This window comes from Rhinopithecus roxellana, chromosome 5 (assembly GCF_007565055.1).
Source record: "Rhinopithecus roxellana isolate Shanxi Qingling chromosome 5, ASM756505v1, whole genome shotgun sequence".
Classification (NCBI taxonomy): domain Eukaryota; kingdom Metazoa; phylum Chordata; class Mammalia; order Primates; family Cercopithecidae; genus Rhinopithecus; species Rhinopithecus roxellana.
The window spans coordinates 138762444-138779095 of NC_044553.1; the positions used below are offsets into that span (position 1 = coordinate 138762444).

At 37.3% G+C, this 16652-nt stretch overlaps 1 protein-coding gene across 2 annotated transcripts in view; it reads right to left on the reverse strand.

Moving 5' to 3' along the window:
* The window catches only part of CEP128 (centrosomal protein 128), a 460860-nt gene that overhangs the window by 73744 nt on the left and 370464 nt on the right, over nucleotides 1-16652 (reverse strand). The window contains exons 21-22 of one of the 2 annotated variants that reach the window (XM_030931469.1): nucleotides 14598-14647; nucleotides 3183-3272 (exon numbers count right to left, since the gene is read on the reverse strand). In XM_030931469.1, the coding sequence (XP_030787329.1) occupies nucleotides 3183-3272; nucleotides 14598-14647 (140 nt within the window). The remainder of the gene's footprint in view (nucleotides 1-3182; nucleotides 3273-14597; nucleotides 14648-16652) is intronic. The other variant, XM_030931470.1, reaches the window with a different exon arrangement.

Sequence of the window (16652 nt, forward strand, 5' to 3'; positions counted from 1 at the left end):
CAGCTGAGCTAATCAGCCACATCGATTCATCCATCACATCTCAGAGATGAATTAGAAGCTCATAGGTCTAAATAATAAGAATTCTTCTGCCTCTGGTGAGTACAGTTGAAAGGTGTAGTGACTTTATTTTATCATAATCAGCATTTTCCAAGAATGCTTTAAATATATCATTAGCATATGAAAAAGCATAACACTGGCATAAAAACGTAACAAGAGTCTTCTACCTTTTCCAGGTCTTAGAAGCTTGAAGAGTATAGAATAATTCTGGCAACTTCTCTGGGACTTAGGGACCATGATGGACATACCCACATTGAGGACTCCCTGCCATCACTATTGTAAAATACAAAGCCTGTCTTCTGGAAGAAAAAGCCACTCAGCTTCACCCAAAGAGACCACTGCATGGCGTTCTTCCTTCCAATGTCAACTCTGTTTAATCCACATTCACACTTTACCTGCTACTTCCTAAATAAATCCTATAGAATGAAATACAAATATGTATATATTTTCTCCTCAGCATTCCCCCATGACAATCCACTACATTTAAAAAGTTTGTCAGACATTCTTAAATAATTAAAAGAGCTAGAAATCATTTTATTTGAAATTATTTGAATACATTTAAAATAGTATTCTTTGCCAAACTTTAAGATAATGAAAAGAAAAGGAAAAGGCTTTGATTAATCATCACACACAAAAGGTCAGCATTTCATATAGTGATTTAAAATAAATTAAAACAAAATAGAGATAAAAATCACTATCTCAATGTAGCAACATCAAAAAAGCTTTAAAATATAGCATAAGTTGGCTTTGAATATACCAAATGCATCTGTGATTTATATATAAAATTGTATGCTATCTATTACAAGTCAGTGAAAGAAGTTAGTCTATACATCAAATACTCCAGGATGGGTGGCATTGGAGCAGCTTGCACTGGTTTCCCAAACATCCTGTGTTCACTGTAACCATCATTAGATACCTGTAGTCAATTTCTGTTAATTCATTTCACTGGCTGCTTATGTGCCTTTTCAAACAACCTACTTCACCGTCTAAAATAACACAACACATATATTGAAGAAAAAACAAAACAAAACAGCAAGGCTTAAAGATTTTGTCTGAAAAGTTGTCAAGAAAAAAAAAAAAAAAACAAAAAACCCAACGTTTTGACTTAGGAAGAAAAGCCAATTTAAAGTGATATGTCATGTTCTAGCCTACAGGGAGGCCCAGTAATGGTTCTTGTTGCCTGATTTCCAACCTGGGTGTGGCAAATCTCCGATAGAACTAGAAGCAGAAACAATCACAGGATTTAAAAACAGACTCAAATTGGGTGATCCGCATTTCCAATATGTTCTCTCATTTACTACCATTGCCTTGTCAGAGACCTGAGGGCAGCCAGTTGTTCTTCTGTAGCTTTCTTCTGCTGTGTTCTCTGGTTGGTGTTTTAGTTCGTGGTTTTATTATGAGGAGATTACTGACCACTATACTTCAGTTTTGACATTGTTCAGAAAGGCTGCGGTTGTATTTATATTGAAGTGGGGTATGTGTATGGGTTTGTGGGGTGAAGAATGCAAGTGGGGTAAAGAAAGAAGATGAAGAGAACGATACAGAAATGGGGGTCTATTGGTTTGCTTGGACAGATTTCAGACTGGAAAATACAGCCTGAGAGGCAAGGTACGGTTTTATTTAAAATCCCTGTAAGTACTTCTAGGTAGCTGTATGAAACTGACACCAAAAATTCTGATACTACCCTTTAAATTTCAAATCACAAAGCAAAGCAATGAGCTTTCTTTTTCTTATTTTCCTTTAAAATAATCATTTCAAGATTCTTCCTTTAGAGTACAATGTAATGTGCTACATAGGTGTGTGCTACAGAATATCACTACAGACAAAATGAAGGGCAAGGGACAGAATTATCTTTCTCCGGGGACTGTCAAATACTCCAGTGAAACTCCTCGTAACAGGTAACAAAGGTGAGTGACATCTGGACTGGAGAACTAAAGATTATTTGCAGATAAAATAAAGACTATAATGGTGGCTAGGGGCAATGCAAAGGACAACCAGTGCAATTTCAGATGCTAACTGTCCCCACAAAGAGATGGAGAAAGAGGAATTGAGGAGTACCAGGAGAAGGCCAACAACTCAGAAACCAGCACACTGTATATTTTTCAAGGATTTACATTAACAAAAATGAAGTACATGATGCCAGTTGTGAGGTTAGTCATATATCAACGGAATATGCTCTGAACTACTATGCAAATCATATTGCAAGAGTGATTATGGCATAATTTACGAGCAGGCTTGTGTCATGCAGAACTTGTGGGAAATAAGGGGTATGCTTCATTTTCAGGTACACAAAGTGTTCTGCATCTGACTGCCACTGAATATAGCTGGTCTAATGAGACTCCCTGAGGCTGACATCTCCTTTGTTTCCCCGAAGGGCACATATCTCCTGGGCTTCTAGGTGAAAAAGTTTACAGAGAAACCCATATAACCACAGAATCCTTCCTCCCACGCCGTGTTCTCCTGAGTCTTTGAATTACAGCACTGGGTTGTTGACTATGATGCATGTCACACAGCTGAGTCATTAAATGCTACAAGTAAATAGTCCACCTTGGGAATTAAATGACTTACCTTTGGGCAATTCCAGTAATCCACAACATAATTTACATGCAGAGTCATTTACAGGAACCAATGCACAAGGAACATTGTAATGGAGACTCTTTCTTTCCCGTCACTCCCATATTCCTTCTGTGTGATTCTGTGTTCAGTTACCTCTCAGCATTCTACACTAGAGGGACCGCTGATGAGGATGATCAACGTCGAAGCAGAAAGTCTTAAACTAACACAATGGCTGAGATGGGGTAGCTTTTTCTTGCTTCTTAATTTAATTCAGTTTCACTGAGATTAAAACTATTATTAATCTCCATTTCCCAACACACACGCACAGGTAAGAAGGGAAATGTAGTAAATAATTTAAAGCAACTTCAGATTATCTGCCCTCTGATAATCAATGGTGCACTCTTCTTTCTAAGAACAACGAGGGAAAAAAAACCCAACAACTAAGTTTTTAGCTGCACTTCTGGGAAGCATACATGAAGGCTGACTTATCCTATATGCACTAAAATAAAGCAGATGTGTGTTAACTATTCAGTTCCAAATATCCTAAATATTCCTATGAAATACTTAACTGCTTTTTCTTCCAATTGAGCTTCACTCTGATTTCTCACTGCAGTCTGACTAGCATCTTCCCAAGGTGGAAGTTTAAAGAGTAGCTTCGGCTGTTTGAGAGAGATGTGAGTTATGAAAAAGACTTGGAAAGCTCTGTCATCTTAAAGTAATTGAAAATGTTATAAACAATAATAGCTATAAAAACAGCACTAATTTGACTATAATAATTTCAAACAAATTTCTAAATTTCTGCCTTTAGAGAAAATGATACGATGTAGTACTTTTAAAATGGTCCCCCAAATAATTCTTACCCAAATTAAAGTCACAAATTTTAGGGAAATTATTACTTTAAATTTAAAACATTTTACTTTTCAGGACTGTAAATAAAGAGTAGTGATTTAGCTCAAAGCATCTTCAACTATATAGGTTTCAAAATCATCCCTGGAAGTAAGTGATCCTAAATTCCAAAGTCTATAAAATGAAGGAGTAAACTGGATGAGAGTTTGTTAATAGCTCTGCCTGGACAGTTTTCACTGGTAACGACAGCTACTCTCAGCACTCACAACCTTACCTGTGGATAACGGGAAGCTGATACAGTGTGGTTGTAGGAGATCAGAAAAGTCTGATTACTCACAACTACAATTCCTTTCCATTTACCAAATTATTTCAAATTCTACCAACAGAAATTTATTATTTGAGGAAAAACTCAAAAAATTATTCTTATTAGACTCTCCCTATGCCAGTTCATTCTAAAGCAGGTAAGCAAAGTCCAGGTAGGCCCATTATCTGAAAGTGGTCTTTACATGTTTATTTGGTTGAAAACAATTAAAGCAATAATAATATTGCATAACATAAAATTACCTAGACAGGTTGGTCAGCTTACATCCCTATGAAGAGGTAACATTTGAGCTGAAACCTAAAGGATGGAAACGAGCCAGCCACTGAAAGAACTAAAGGAAAAGTATTACCGAGAGAGGCAGATGCAAATATCCTGGGACAGGAATGGGTTTCCTTAATTTCAAGAACAAAAGGGACACTGGTATGTGTTATGCCTATTAATGAAAGCATCCCTTTATATTACCAGTACCATAAAAATCAAAACTATTTATTGCAAGTTTAATTGCCAAAATTGCATTGGGTACTTTTAACATATGTTTTTATTTTTTATTTATTTGTTTTTTTGAGACGGAGTCTTGCTCTGTCACCCAGGCTGGAGTGCAGTGGCACCATCTTGGCTCACTGCAACCTCCGCTTCCTGGGTTCAAGCGATTCCCCTGCCTCGGCCTCCAGAGTAGCTGGGACTACAGATGTGCGTCACCATGCCCGGCTAATTTTTGGTATTTTAGTAGAGACGAGGTTTTACCATGTTAGCCAGGATGGTCTTGATCTCCTGACCTGGAGATCCACCCACCTAGCCTCCCAAAGTGCTGGGATTACAGGTGTGAGTCACTGTGCCTGACCCATATGTTCTTACTTCTAATGTTCACAAAAACTTCCAGTAGGAGGATATCATTAATTTCACTCATTTAAAGTCAGGAACATAGACTTCAAACATATTCAGTGTGTTGAAGTTCACGTTGTGATTAAACGTGGAGGGTGGGGAGGGGGTGCTGGTCTGTAATCCATCTACATCTGACTCAAAACAGTCTATATTAACCTCAAAAACAAATTAAAAATCATGAGTGTGTGTGTGTATTTTTTCTACTTAACAGCTCAGCAAAATGGAACTAATGGAAATACCATATGCATACAGTGAGGTTTTAAGAGCAAAGAGACAATAAATTCTTTTTTTTATTAGCATCAGGGTGATTTTGTGGTTTTGCATGGTAGAGGTTAGGGGATGCACTGGGTAACTGCTCTGGAGCCTCTTCCTTCAAGTATGTCAAAACAGACTTCCAGAACCTCATTTTTAACAGACATTAGGTAACAGTGTAATAAAACATACTGTATCAATAAAATTTAATGTCCAAATAAAAAAATTATTTGTATACATTTTTATATTTATTTTACTATATAATAAAGGGGATATTATATTGTTGCCATATGCCTTTTCTAAGTAAGTTGCAACTCCTTACTTACTCTGGGTCTGACATCAGGGCAGCTGAAGCACATGCAGTCAATACCACTGGGGAAACAGCACAAGAAAGGATTGAGGAAAGCAAAGACCTAAACTTAATTAGCTCTAATATTCTGCAGCTAAATGACACCTATATTGTGCTGGTCCCCGTTTTTTTGGATCTGGACTGCAGGGGTTGAGATTCGCCACTGAGACCATATATGGCCTCTGTGCTTCAATCCCTGTTTCATTCGTGACCAATTTATTAGTTCTTTTCTCACAGTGAAATGAGAACTAGGGATTTCCATTACAACCAGAATGTAGTAAAGGCATGGAATCTCTTGTAGGTACTATTTTCTATTTTACTTTATGGGCAAATACAGAAATATTGCTAACAGGCATTACATGTTATTTATTAACATGCTAATAAGACTTCACACATTTAAAAGTAAATATTAAACTTCTAACAAATTAAATCTAGAAGAGTACGTGTAATGCAGAGACTCTGGAAAAGGAATGCACTTTAAAATCGATTTTTAAAAAGTAAAATAATCAACTGATTTTAATAAAAGTAAAAACTATAAGAGGAGATGCTTATTAGTCATTTTTCCAGCTCATTTTAGTTTTATCACTTTTTGCACAATTTAAAATTTATGGAAACATTCTAATGTTGCCTTTAATTTTTGCCAGAATATTTTGAACTTGGTTGAAAACTGAAATTGAAGAAGGAAAAAAAAAATGGAAGAAATTGAAAGAAAAAGAGGCCAGGATCTTAAACAATCAGAACAGCAACAACAACAAAAAAAGGTGAAGAGATTCTGTTTCTCATTGCTCTTGAGTTAAGTATAGTAGAATAGAAGTCAAGCAAGTTCAAAAACAAGTACTAGTTCTCTCACTTACTGGCTGAGGAAGCTATGAGTCTCGGCGACATTATCCATAAAATTAGAATAGTAGTTATGGGCCTTGGAAGATTGTTGTGAGTAATAATTTACATAAATTTAGCAGTTTTACCACAGTGTGTGACACAAAGAATTGCTTGGTTTCATGTGTGACTTTTTCCCTCTCCTTTGACACACAGACCATCACCCTTTGGGCTGATTTAGCACAATCCTGACGGGAGTTAGCAAATGCTAAATAAGTATTTGTTAGTAGACTGAAGCATAAAATAAGTGAGTTTTCAAGATCCCAGACTGGGGAAATCCTCTGCAGTGTTTCTGTATATTCTGGAAAATCAGCTAGAGATTAGGCAGGGAGGTAGCCTTAGAAGTGAGAACTACAGTGTCTTTTAATCATGTATTATTAGTACTTAGGATCTCAGAGATTTGTTTCATGAGTCAATGGAAATGTGTTTCAACCAGAAAGGTATTATCGCTGAGCATTTCTTTCCAAATCTGTTGCACGCTGTAGTCATTACTTAGAATACTGCTTTTCACAATGTCATTGTTATCCAGAGATAGACGATAAAATGGATTAACATGGCTATTTGCCCAAAGTTTGAGGTCTGTCTCGGGATGTGCTGTGAGAGGTATAAGCAATGTACTGTAAAATATTATGCGGAATGATCTTGAAGTGATCGCTTATGTTCTGCAACACAAATGAGATTGCCGCAAATTACAGGGTGCCCACTGATTCGGGACTGGCAAAAACTCCCAGATAAACTTAAGACTGAAACATCATACTGTGTTGAGATTTGGAAAAAAAAAAAAAAAGAAAACATACGCTGCTATCTACATAAGCCCCACTGCCCATGAAGCCCAGAGCTCAGACTCTTGACAGTTGAACCAAGGTATGTTTTCTGGAAGCATTGCTTTTCCCAAAGTCAACTGTAAAGGGGATAGTGTATGAAGATGCGTCAATCATCTTCCCCCGGTGGGAGGAATTTACCAATTCTGTAAAACACACCCAGGTCACTTTGTTTGTTTGTTTATTTGTTTGTTTTGCTCTGTTGGCCAGGCTGGAATGCAACGGTGCGATCTCGGCTCACTGTAACCTCCGCCTCTCAGGTTCAAGCGATTCTCCTGGCTCAGCCTCCCGAGTAGCTCGGATTATAGGTATGGGCTACCACGCCTGACTAATTTTTTGTATTTTTTTTTTTTTTTAGTAGAGATGGGGTTTCATCATGTTGGTCAGGCTGGTCTCGAACTCCTGACCTCAGGTGATCTACCCACCTAGGCCTCTCAAAGTGCTGGGATTACAGGCATGAGCCACCTCGCCCAGCCTTTTTTACTGCGAACTTTTAAAATAAACTTTCTGTCACAGAGAAATATTTGGGCTTTTGAGCTCAAAGACTATGCTTTGATTTTGCATTTTAACAATGTTTCCAAATGATGTGTGTTTTTTAAGAAGCTTTTTTAGAAGCTTAATTCAAGGAGACTGCTGAGTCCTGGCGACTTGTGCTTTTCATCCCACTGGATAAACAGAACCAGGCACGTTTTTATATTTCTTTTATTCTCAAAGGAAAATGACCTAGTCAATCAACTTCGATATATTCAGGCACAAGAATACTTCTTTCACAGGGTATTCTGTTTTTAAGTTTTATACTGTCATAAATTTGGGGTTAATATTAAGTTGCAAATTTCAGATAAAACAGAGTGACAGAGTTTAATGATCACTAAAATTTCAGTGGAATCCATTTTCCTGAGAGTGGGTCCCTGCTCTCATGAGGCTTCTTGACCCAGTAAATTGAAGGGTGTAAATCTAATTGGCTGAGACCCTGTTTGACTCCAAGGCAGACTGCTAATGTGTTCTTTCCGGTGGAACTTTGTACCAAATTTAAGGTTTGGTAAGTCTGTTCACCTTTGGAGAAAATAGAGATTTAAATGAGCTGTTAAGTCGCCTCTGCCTGAAAGTGGCAAAGGGTGGCCCAACCTTCCATTCTCACAACACTGAATCTTGTTTTGTTTATGCCATTGCTTAGAACAATTATTTTTAAATCACATTTCAGAAGAAGACATAGAGAAATGTAGTTATTTGCCTAGGCTTTGAGGAATGCACCTTCAGAAGAATACCTGGGTATGCATTACATTTTGGTTTCCCGAAAGATAAAAATTCTATCATAACTCTTACGAGTCATCTTAGGAGTGGGTAGGGACTGTATTACTTTCTAGTTTAATGAAACCTTAAACAGTTAATCCCAATTTATCAATTTATTCAAATCAAGACTTCCAAAAATGTACTTTAGTATCTCCCAAGAAAATGGGAATTTCTGGGGAAATGAATTACTTCAGTTCTTTCTGAGATCCAGTGGGAGAGCAGAGTGTTCCCCGCCACCCTCATGCTTCTAAAGCAACTCTGAGGGAACTCTAAAAGGGACTTGCAGCTGCCCCACCCTGCATTTCCACCTGCAATCTCTAAAAGTACTGGTTATGGGCATTCTGTAGTCTAGCAGAAAAGACTGACAGCAAAAGCACAGAAATTATCCAGCGGGTCGATCAATAGCCCAGTTTCTCACATGGTTTCCTTACCAGGGGGATTAGCCATCTACTGGGTACTGAGAGGTTCATGCACTATCTTGCCAGCTTCTGGGAGGGTAATTTATTTGCTAATGACAGTCACATTATTTGGTGGCTTTTCCTGCCCAGTTTATCTCCAACTGTTGTGCCTGACAACTCTACACTGGCATTCTTTATATTATAATACCCTAATATTAATATTTATTAAGTTTGTTCCAAAAGAACCAAGAAGGCATATTCTATTTTTTTCCTTGAAACACTGTGTTGCCACAGGCTACTCCATAAGTAGCTGAAATAAATAATGGCTGGGGAAAAGATTCTCTTCTCCTTACTGCTCATTTCAAATGTTTTTGCCTAAGCACTACTGAGGTCACAAAAACAAAATCTAACACCTGTCCCTCCACAGTACTAAAAAGAAACAGTACTGAAAAGAAAATCAAACCCTTCAAGTGGGAGATTCCAGACTATTTTTCAAAGTCAACTGATAGAGAAATTAAATATGATTATGGGTTATCTGAAAAACAGCATGGCACTAATGACATTTAATATCTTTCAGGCAGAGCTTCTGGAATGTCTCAGAAAAATCAGTCACTTAAATATATATATTCAAGATTGTATATATTTTTATATATTTTATTATAGATTTACATAATACAATCTCATATATAAATCTGTAATCAAAATCTATTATATATTATATGAAATATTCATATACATGTATATATATACAAAATCTGTAAACCCATTGTTAAAAATTAAGGATTAGTTCATTTCTAATAAAATTTCTAATAATGATACCAAATAATGTGTCCAAAAATACTTGTGACAACATTTAGATTACAGGTTCTACAACTAAAATGTTTCCTTTCTCCTCCTAAAATAATGAGATTGATATTCACATGTAGCCCAATAATCCATTTAATTATTGCCATATCATGACTTTTTTTTCAATTTTTCATTATATTTAACAGCTGGCCAAAGATATAATACTACTTCCTTCAGCATAATCTGACAAAAATATGAATTTGAATTTCAGAGTTGACCATGGCAGGGGGAAGGTAAGAAAAGGGCAAGGGTAGAAGGTGGCGAAGAGGGAAAGAGGAGCCCCATGGGGGCAGAGACCTTCTTTGACTCGTTTATTGCTTTATCCCTAAGCATGTAGCATCATGTCTGACACACAGTAGGTATAAACAGTCACTGTGTAGAATTAATATTTATTACGACCTGTTAGGCACCAAAGTTTTCACATTTCTTATGGTAGCTAATCCTCTCAAGAGTCCTATGAAATCAGTATTATTATTATCCTTAATTTACAATATCTATATATTGTGCTGACACAAAACAACCTACCAATGGCTTAGTATGAAAGGAAAATGAATAGTAAAAATTATGTTCATAGTCATCTAGTTTTAACTCATTTCAAATAAAATGAAGAGAGATGACTGGAAGTTATTGAATGACTCATTTCAAATAAAATGAAAAGAGAGATAACCAGTAAGTTATCATATGAGTAAAGGCACATGAGTTTTGCAGAGAGTCTGTTTAGTGACTGTCATAAGACCCACTGTGAAGCTTTCATAACTAAGCATGATACTAACTCTCCATGTGTGTTGCATTTTAGGGAAAGGTGAACCAGGTAGACTGGTATTTAAAAAAATAAAAACACAAAACAGCAGCAATACCTACCACTATTAGCCATCACCAGCAAGGTGTCAAGTCACTGAATACAATTCAACTAAATCAGGAAAAATGGATTACCTTGTGTGTCTATTTTAAAGTTTCGGCTGATCTTGAGAGGAATGAAAAAGGGATTTGCTTGTTTCAATGTAGCTCAAAATATGCAAATAAAACTCTGATACTGCACTACACATTTATAGTCAAAGACAATACTTTGTTTTTAAGAGGAGCAGTACACAATGTAACTGCAAATGAATGTCACACACACAAAAAGGAGCCAGACAATGTTAAGCTCCAATGAAGAATTTTGGTAATTACAAGCTGTATTGTAAAAATCACTGTCAAACATGTTTGTCTTCATTGTTTGTGATTCCCCTTAAGATTGAAAATGCTCTCTTCCCTGCGGCTCCGCTCCCTCTGTCGTTTTATACTTTTCCACTGCTTACTACCACTCATGTGAAATTACTCCTGCATGTATGTGTGTGTGTGTTTGTGTGTGTCTGTGTCTGTACAGGAATGGCAGAATTTGGATGTCTCTCCCTCAAAAATTTAAACAAAAAATGAACTCTAGGACAAGACAGGGATTGGTGTTGTTTTTTAATGGGTGGATATTGAGGAGACCCAGGAATAGGAGCTATATAAATAAGAGACCAGTAGGGTGGCATTCATTTGTTTATTTAGTAAACAGAAAATTACTGAGTACCTACTAAGATGAGGCACTGTGCTAAGCAGTGGACATACGGAAAAGTGAAAGATGTGAGAGCTGATTGACAGGTATGATAGGAAATTACAGTTCATTGAAAGGTAAATTTTTGTTTTGAAACCTAAACCCCATAGCTAAATGGATCCAAGAATTTAACAAATATTTATTCAGTTCTGTTGATGATCTTCCCCTTGAAATATTCTTTTGCTAAACTTCATAGCACTATGTGTTCCTGAAATTATTTCCTTTATGTCTTAGATTCCTTTGCAAGATTTTCATCCTTAGCCTGTTGTTTAAATGTTGGTGTTTCCTAGGGTTCTGGCCTAGGATTTCATTTCTCCTCATTCTAAATACTTCCCCTGGGAGTTCACATTCACTGTGTGACTTTTAGTATCATTCCTATGATATGGACAACAGATATGATGGCATCAAATTCTGCATGTTCAGATCAAACACCTTCTGAGCTCCAGACTCATATGAACCAACCTTAACATCACCTCCCGGACATTTCAAAATATCAAAAACTGAACGGATCAGCTTCCTCCTATATCACTGACGAGCACAACTATCTGTAATGCTGCTGAATTGAGAAACCCAAGAATCATTCTTAACTCCTTCCCTTTTACTTCCTAACACCCAATCTCAAAGTTCCATGGGCTTTATATTCTAAAACATAGTAAGAAGTCACCCACTCCTCTTCATGCTCTCTGATGCCACCCAATCCAGGTCACCATCATCTCTTGCCGAGAGTCTCACAAACATCTGCTTAATTGGTCTCCCTGGTTTCAATCTTGCCTGCCTCTAATTATTTTTCACGTTACAGCCAGGTATCTCTTTAAAATGCAGACTTACCATATTGTTCTCTTATTTCAAACCCTTTTCCAATTTCTCATATACTGAAGGTAAAGTCCAAACTCCTCCACAAGGTCTTTTAGACCTCCGTTTACTTAAAAAGTTCTCGTTTTGCTGCCCCTCTCTCAGATGCTACATTCCAATATACCGAACTTTCAGTTCCTTAGACATGAAACTGCGCTCTTTTACCCTAGGCCTTCCCCTATTCTTTACTACCGCTGAAAACTTTTATCTTCACTGTAAACGTGCCTAGCTAACTCCTAGTTATCATTCCAACATTGGCTTTCTTTGGGAAGCCTACTTGGATTGCCACCCCACTCCAGTTTAACCTACCTCAACTGTACTTAATTCCCTTTCAGTTCTGTCAACGTACACTTACCTATGACAAACAAGGACAGATGTTCTTATGATATGTTCCCACAGTCACTTATACTTTTCCTTTAATATGATTTTTGAGCATTTTATTATAAAAACTGATTTTTATAGTCTTCACTAATCGTAATATAGAGGGCAAGAAGCCATCCAGTATACACAGCTTGCCTTTGTATCCCTAGCACCTAGCACGGTGGTGTGCACAGAATTGGTGCTTAGTAAGTGTTTGTTCAATGAGTAAATGGAGTACCTCATTTATAGGAAATTGGAAAGGGTTTAGAGCTAAATAAAATACCCCCTACCCCTAATGAGAATAGCATAAAATGCAGAATGTCTGTTATACATAATTATAAGATGATAATGAGTAAATAAAATTGACTCCAATTTGGATACATGAGGATGTGTTAACATTGTAAATTGGAATTAAATATTTAGCTCTCCCTTCTGGGATCATCTAATCCACACTAAACACTTCCGGAAGACAATTTTATGATTTTCTATTACAGATGAGAAAATAGGCACAGGAAAGTTAATTGAGTTATCCAAGGTTACCCAGTGAATCAGAAACAGAGCCAGGTACTATTGTGTCATTGTAGGATTTCAGCCTATATACTTGAATAGTATTCTCCAAACTATCATCTCTGATATTCATATGTGAATATAGAAATCAGGAATATAGGCACTTTTCCAAGGATTTTCCTCTAACCTTTAACATTAAAGGCTTTCTGTGATATGCTTCTGTACTCTTGTACATTCCGAGAGTTCCTTCTTTATTCGTAATAGAGTGTTAGTATCAGGCACCAGTTACCACTACAAAGTGTCAACATTTAACTCTTCTGCTCTCGGACATCATATTACACATTCTCCAACTATAAATGTCCATAGCTAGTTGGCTGGTGCATTCTATTGCACTGGATGGACATTTCAGTAGAAAATGCTGCCAGTATTTAATAAACATTTGAGAAGAAACATAGGTTATTAAATTTAATGAGAATACTAGTTCCAACATTTGTACTGTGAAAGAAAAAATTACTTGTGCTGCCATTTCAAAAGGCCAGATATACACTCAATAAGTATGTTTATATATGTTATTCTGGGTAAACACAACACATAACCACAATGCCTAAAAAGACTTTCTCAGTATACACATTTAGTGTACAAAGAGCTATGTTTTTTGTAACAACAAGCATTGGTGATATTAGTTTCACAGAGATAGGCAGGTCAAGTACACACTTGAGATTCTTCCTAGCCCCAGACTGGACTAACCAATGCTCTTTTTTTTTTTTAATATATATATACCTGAATATAGTATAAGATGTTAAAATAATCTAATCTGTACAAAACCGCAGCTAACATGTACCATTTTTATTAGATGTATAAACTATGCTTCCTCTGCATTTTCAGATCAATTATATAATTTTCTCTTAATGGATATACCATCAAGTAGAAGAATCCCCACTCACAGAACATTTCCCTTGCTCTTTGGACTTTATGTGGCCTATCTTTCATTTGCCAAAAGCAAAAATCTTTACCCTTAAAGCACTCAAACCAGCTCATTACATCACTCTCCAGTCTTGCCTTGTAGCTCCAGGCCAATGAAGAACTCTAAATGTCCAAAGTATCTACTGTTCTTAATCCCCAACGTGACATTAACTGAATTGGTTCTGTCATGGGAATATAACTGATCATGTTCCCCCTAATAAAGACAGACACTTGAGTTAGCCATTTGTAAGTTAGCCCAATGTGAAAGGAAGAGAGAACTTCTGTCAGATGTCAACTTAACATCCATTGCTCACGGAAGTGTCAATTAAAATTCGAGTGGAATCTTTCTGACACAATTTTCCAGCCCAAGAAATGTGAATAAACCTCTACTGAAAAATTGAGAGGCTGTATAAGGCAATCTTAAGCTCTATTTATGTGTTAATTGGTTGGTCATTGGTAGATGACACCCATGGGGTCAGAATACTTTTGACTTTCACTTGAAAATGTAGATTCCATGAATTCATCCTCATTCATCAGTCCTGTTTTGAGGGAAATGACTATGAAGGCATACTGTCTTCATTTCCCAATGCTGCAGTTCCTGTTATGCTATACCAAGGAATAAAATTTCCTATCAAAAGTAGCATAGATGCTGATTTGGCTTCCTGCTTTAGATCACTGCTCTCAGAGACTTCTAAAGGAAGCAAATCCCAACTTTATAGTTCTGACATTGTCCTTGTCACCCCATTTGCTATACCAGCATGAATGTGACAACAATAAAGGATAAAAGAGCAAAACACAAATGTTTTCATACCAAGGATTCTTGCCCTATTTAAGAATTTACCTGCAGAGATCCCATTTCTTCATCTTTTCTTTGGGTCTCTTCCAGTAGATCTGTAATGAGAAAGCAAAATACCCATCAAAATACAGTGTAAAAATGAGTTGCCTCTTATCATTAAATGCAGTTCAGCCATTAGCTTGTATAAACTGTTGCCTGAGAAGAGAATTTGATGTTTAAGTGTGAGAAGCAATGTAAAAGAAACACCCTCTGATCCCAACTGATGACATGCAGAGCGCTGGAGCCTGCCAACTCTAAGCTAGCTGAGAAGCCCTGGGACATGTCTCAGCTTTACCTGACATACCCAAGGACAATATTAAATCAATTAAAAATCTGTAATCATACCAATATTTTAGGAATTTTGGTCTCATGCTTATATAACTAAATGCTACATAAAATTTCCTTTAGAAAAAAAGAAAAGCCTTTTTCTTTTGAAAGAAAAATTAGAAACAAACCATTTGCCCTTAAAATAAGCTCCCAAGCCAAGTTCCACCCCTAGAGTCAATTTTTTATAACCAAATTAAAACACCCTGGAATAATAAGTGTTATTAATGGAAGTGGAACACCACCTCATCCATAAAGTCTTATTAATTATTGTTTCCCATTGAGAGGGTGGGATGCATTGAAGCTACATTTGACTAAGAGTTTGGCACCATCCCAGAGAAATTAGTGGTTGGAAGGGAAGGTCGTCAACTGAAGAGAGCTCTGTCTTAATGCATGTATACAGCCACGGTGTCTCAGTGCCCTACATTAATTTATGAACTTGCTATTAAGACAACATATTTTCTGCCTGCAGCTATACCACCCTGTGCTATGATCTTATTATATCTCACAAACCTAAAGAGGACTAGGTTGAGTCAGAACTTGGATGAAAACTGGCAAGAAACACCTACAGCAGTGTATATTAATATGAATATTTGCCTTACTCTCTCTTTGATATAGCTTACCAAGAGGCTGTTACATAAAAGGAAAATATAAGTTAGAGAAGCCTAATATGTATCCCAGAAAGGCAAACTCAAATGTTTTAGCAAGTGCTATACTAGATATAGCAGGAAACAGTCATATAGTAAAGTGACAAAGTCATGCTGGTGTGTTGTAACTGGGCAGGCAATACACCAAAATTTCAGGAGACCTGGCAGATGACAGAACTGACAGTAATGATCCTTTGAGGCTGCACAGCTAAGAGGGTTACAGACGAGAGGTAAGCAATCTCCTGAACACACAACATGCTAGGATTAAGGATAAGAGATTGTTTCTATTTTGTATGCTGTAGAGGAACTGACTTTGCTCCCAAAACCTCCCATAATCAGGTACATCAAAAAGTAAAAAGAGCAGGCCAGTGTTTTAGGGTGTATTTTTAAAGGGGTTTTGATTGGCATATCAGGTTCTTTGGCTATAAGATGCAGAAACCAACTTGGGGTATGGAAGAATGTTTAAGTGCCCTCAATCATTCCTCTTCCTGCACCCTCACTCATTTGCATTGTGGTTTTGTAGCTACTTCCATCAAGAGGCCATGCACATCTGCTTCACTTCTTGCATCTGGGCTGGCCTCCCGACTTGATTTGGTGAGTACAATATAGCTGAGGTAACTCTGTTTCAGTCTGGACTGAGGCTTTAAGAGACCTCACACATTTTCACTTTTTCACTTGGAACCCTGTCACTGACATCTGAATAGGCCCAGGCCAATCTGCTAGATGACAAAAGACACATGGTCTAGGACTCTTCCCACCTCTGTCACCCTGCAGGTTGCCCCAGCTGCCAGCCAGCAAATGCCCAGAAGCAGAGTTGCCCAGTCAATCTCAGGATGACTACAGATGACTGAGATGGAAACAGCTGAGCCCAGTGTCAACTCTAACTCACAGAACCAGGAGCTAAATAAATGGAATTCTGGAGTGGTTTGGCACCTGGTACTTGCCATCTGATAGCAATGAGTTGCTAACTGAATAACATGTACTTAGAAGTTATTAGAAGGGGGCCAGGCGCGGTGGCTCAAGCCTGTAATCCCAGCACTTTGGGAGGCCGAGACGGGCGGATCACGAGGTCAGGAGATCGAGACCATCC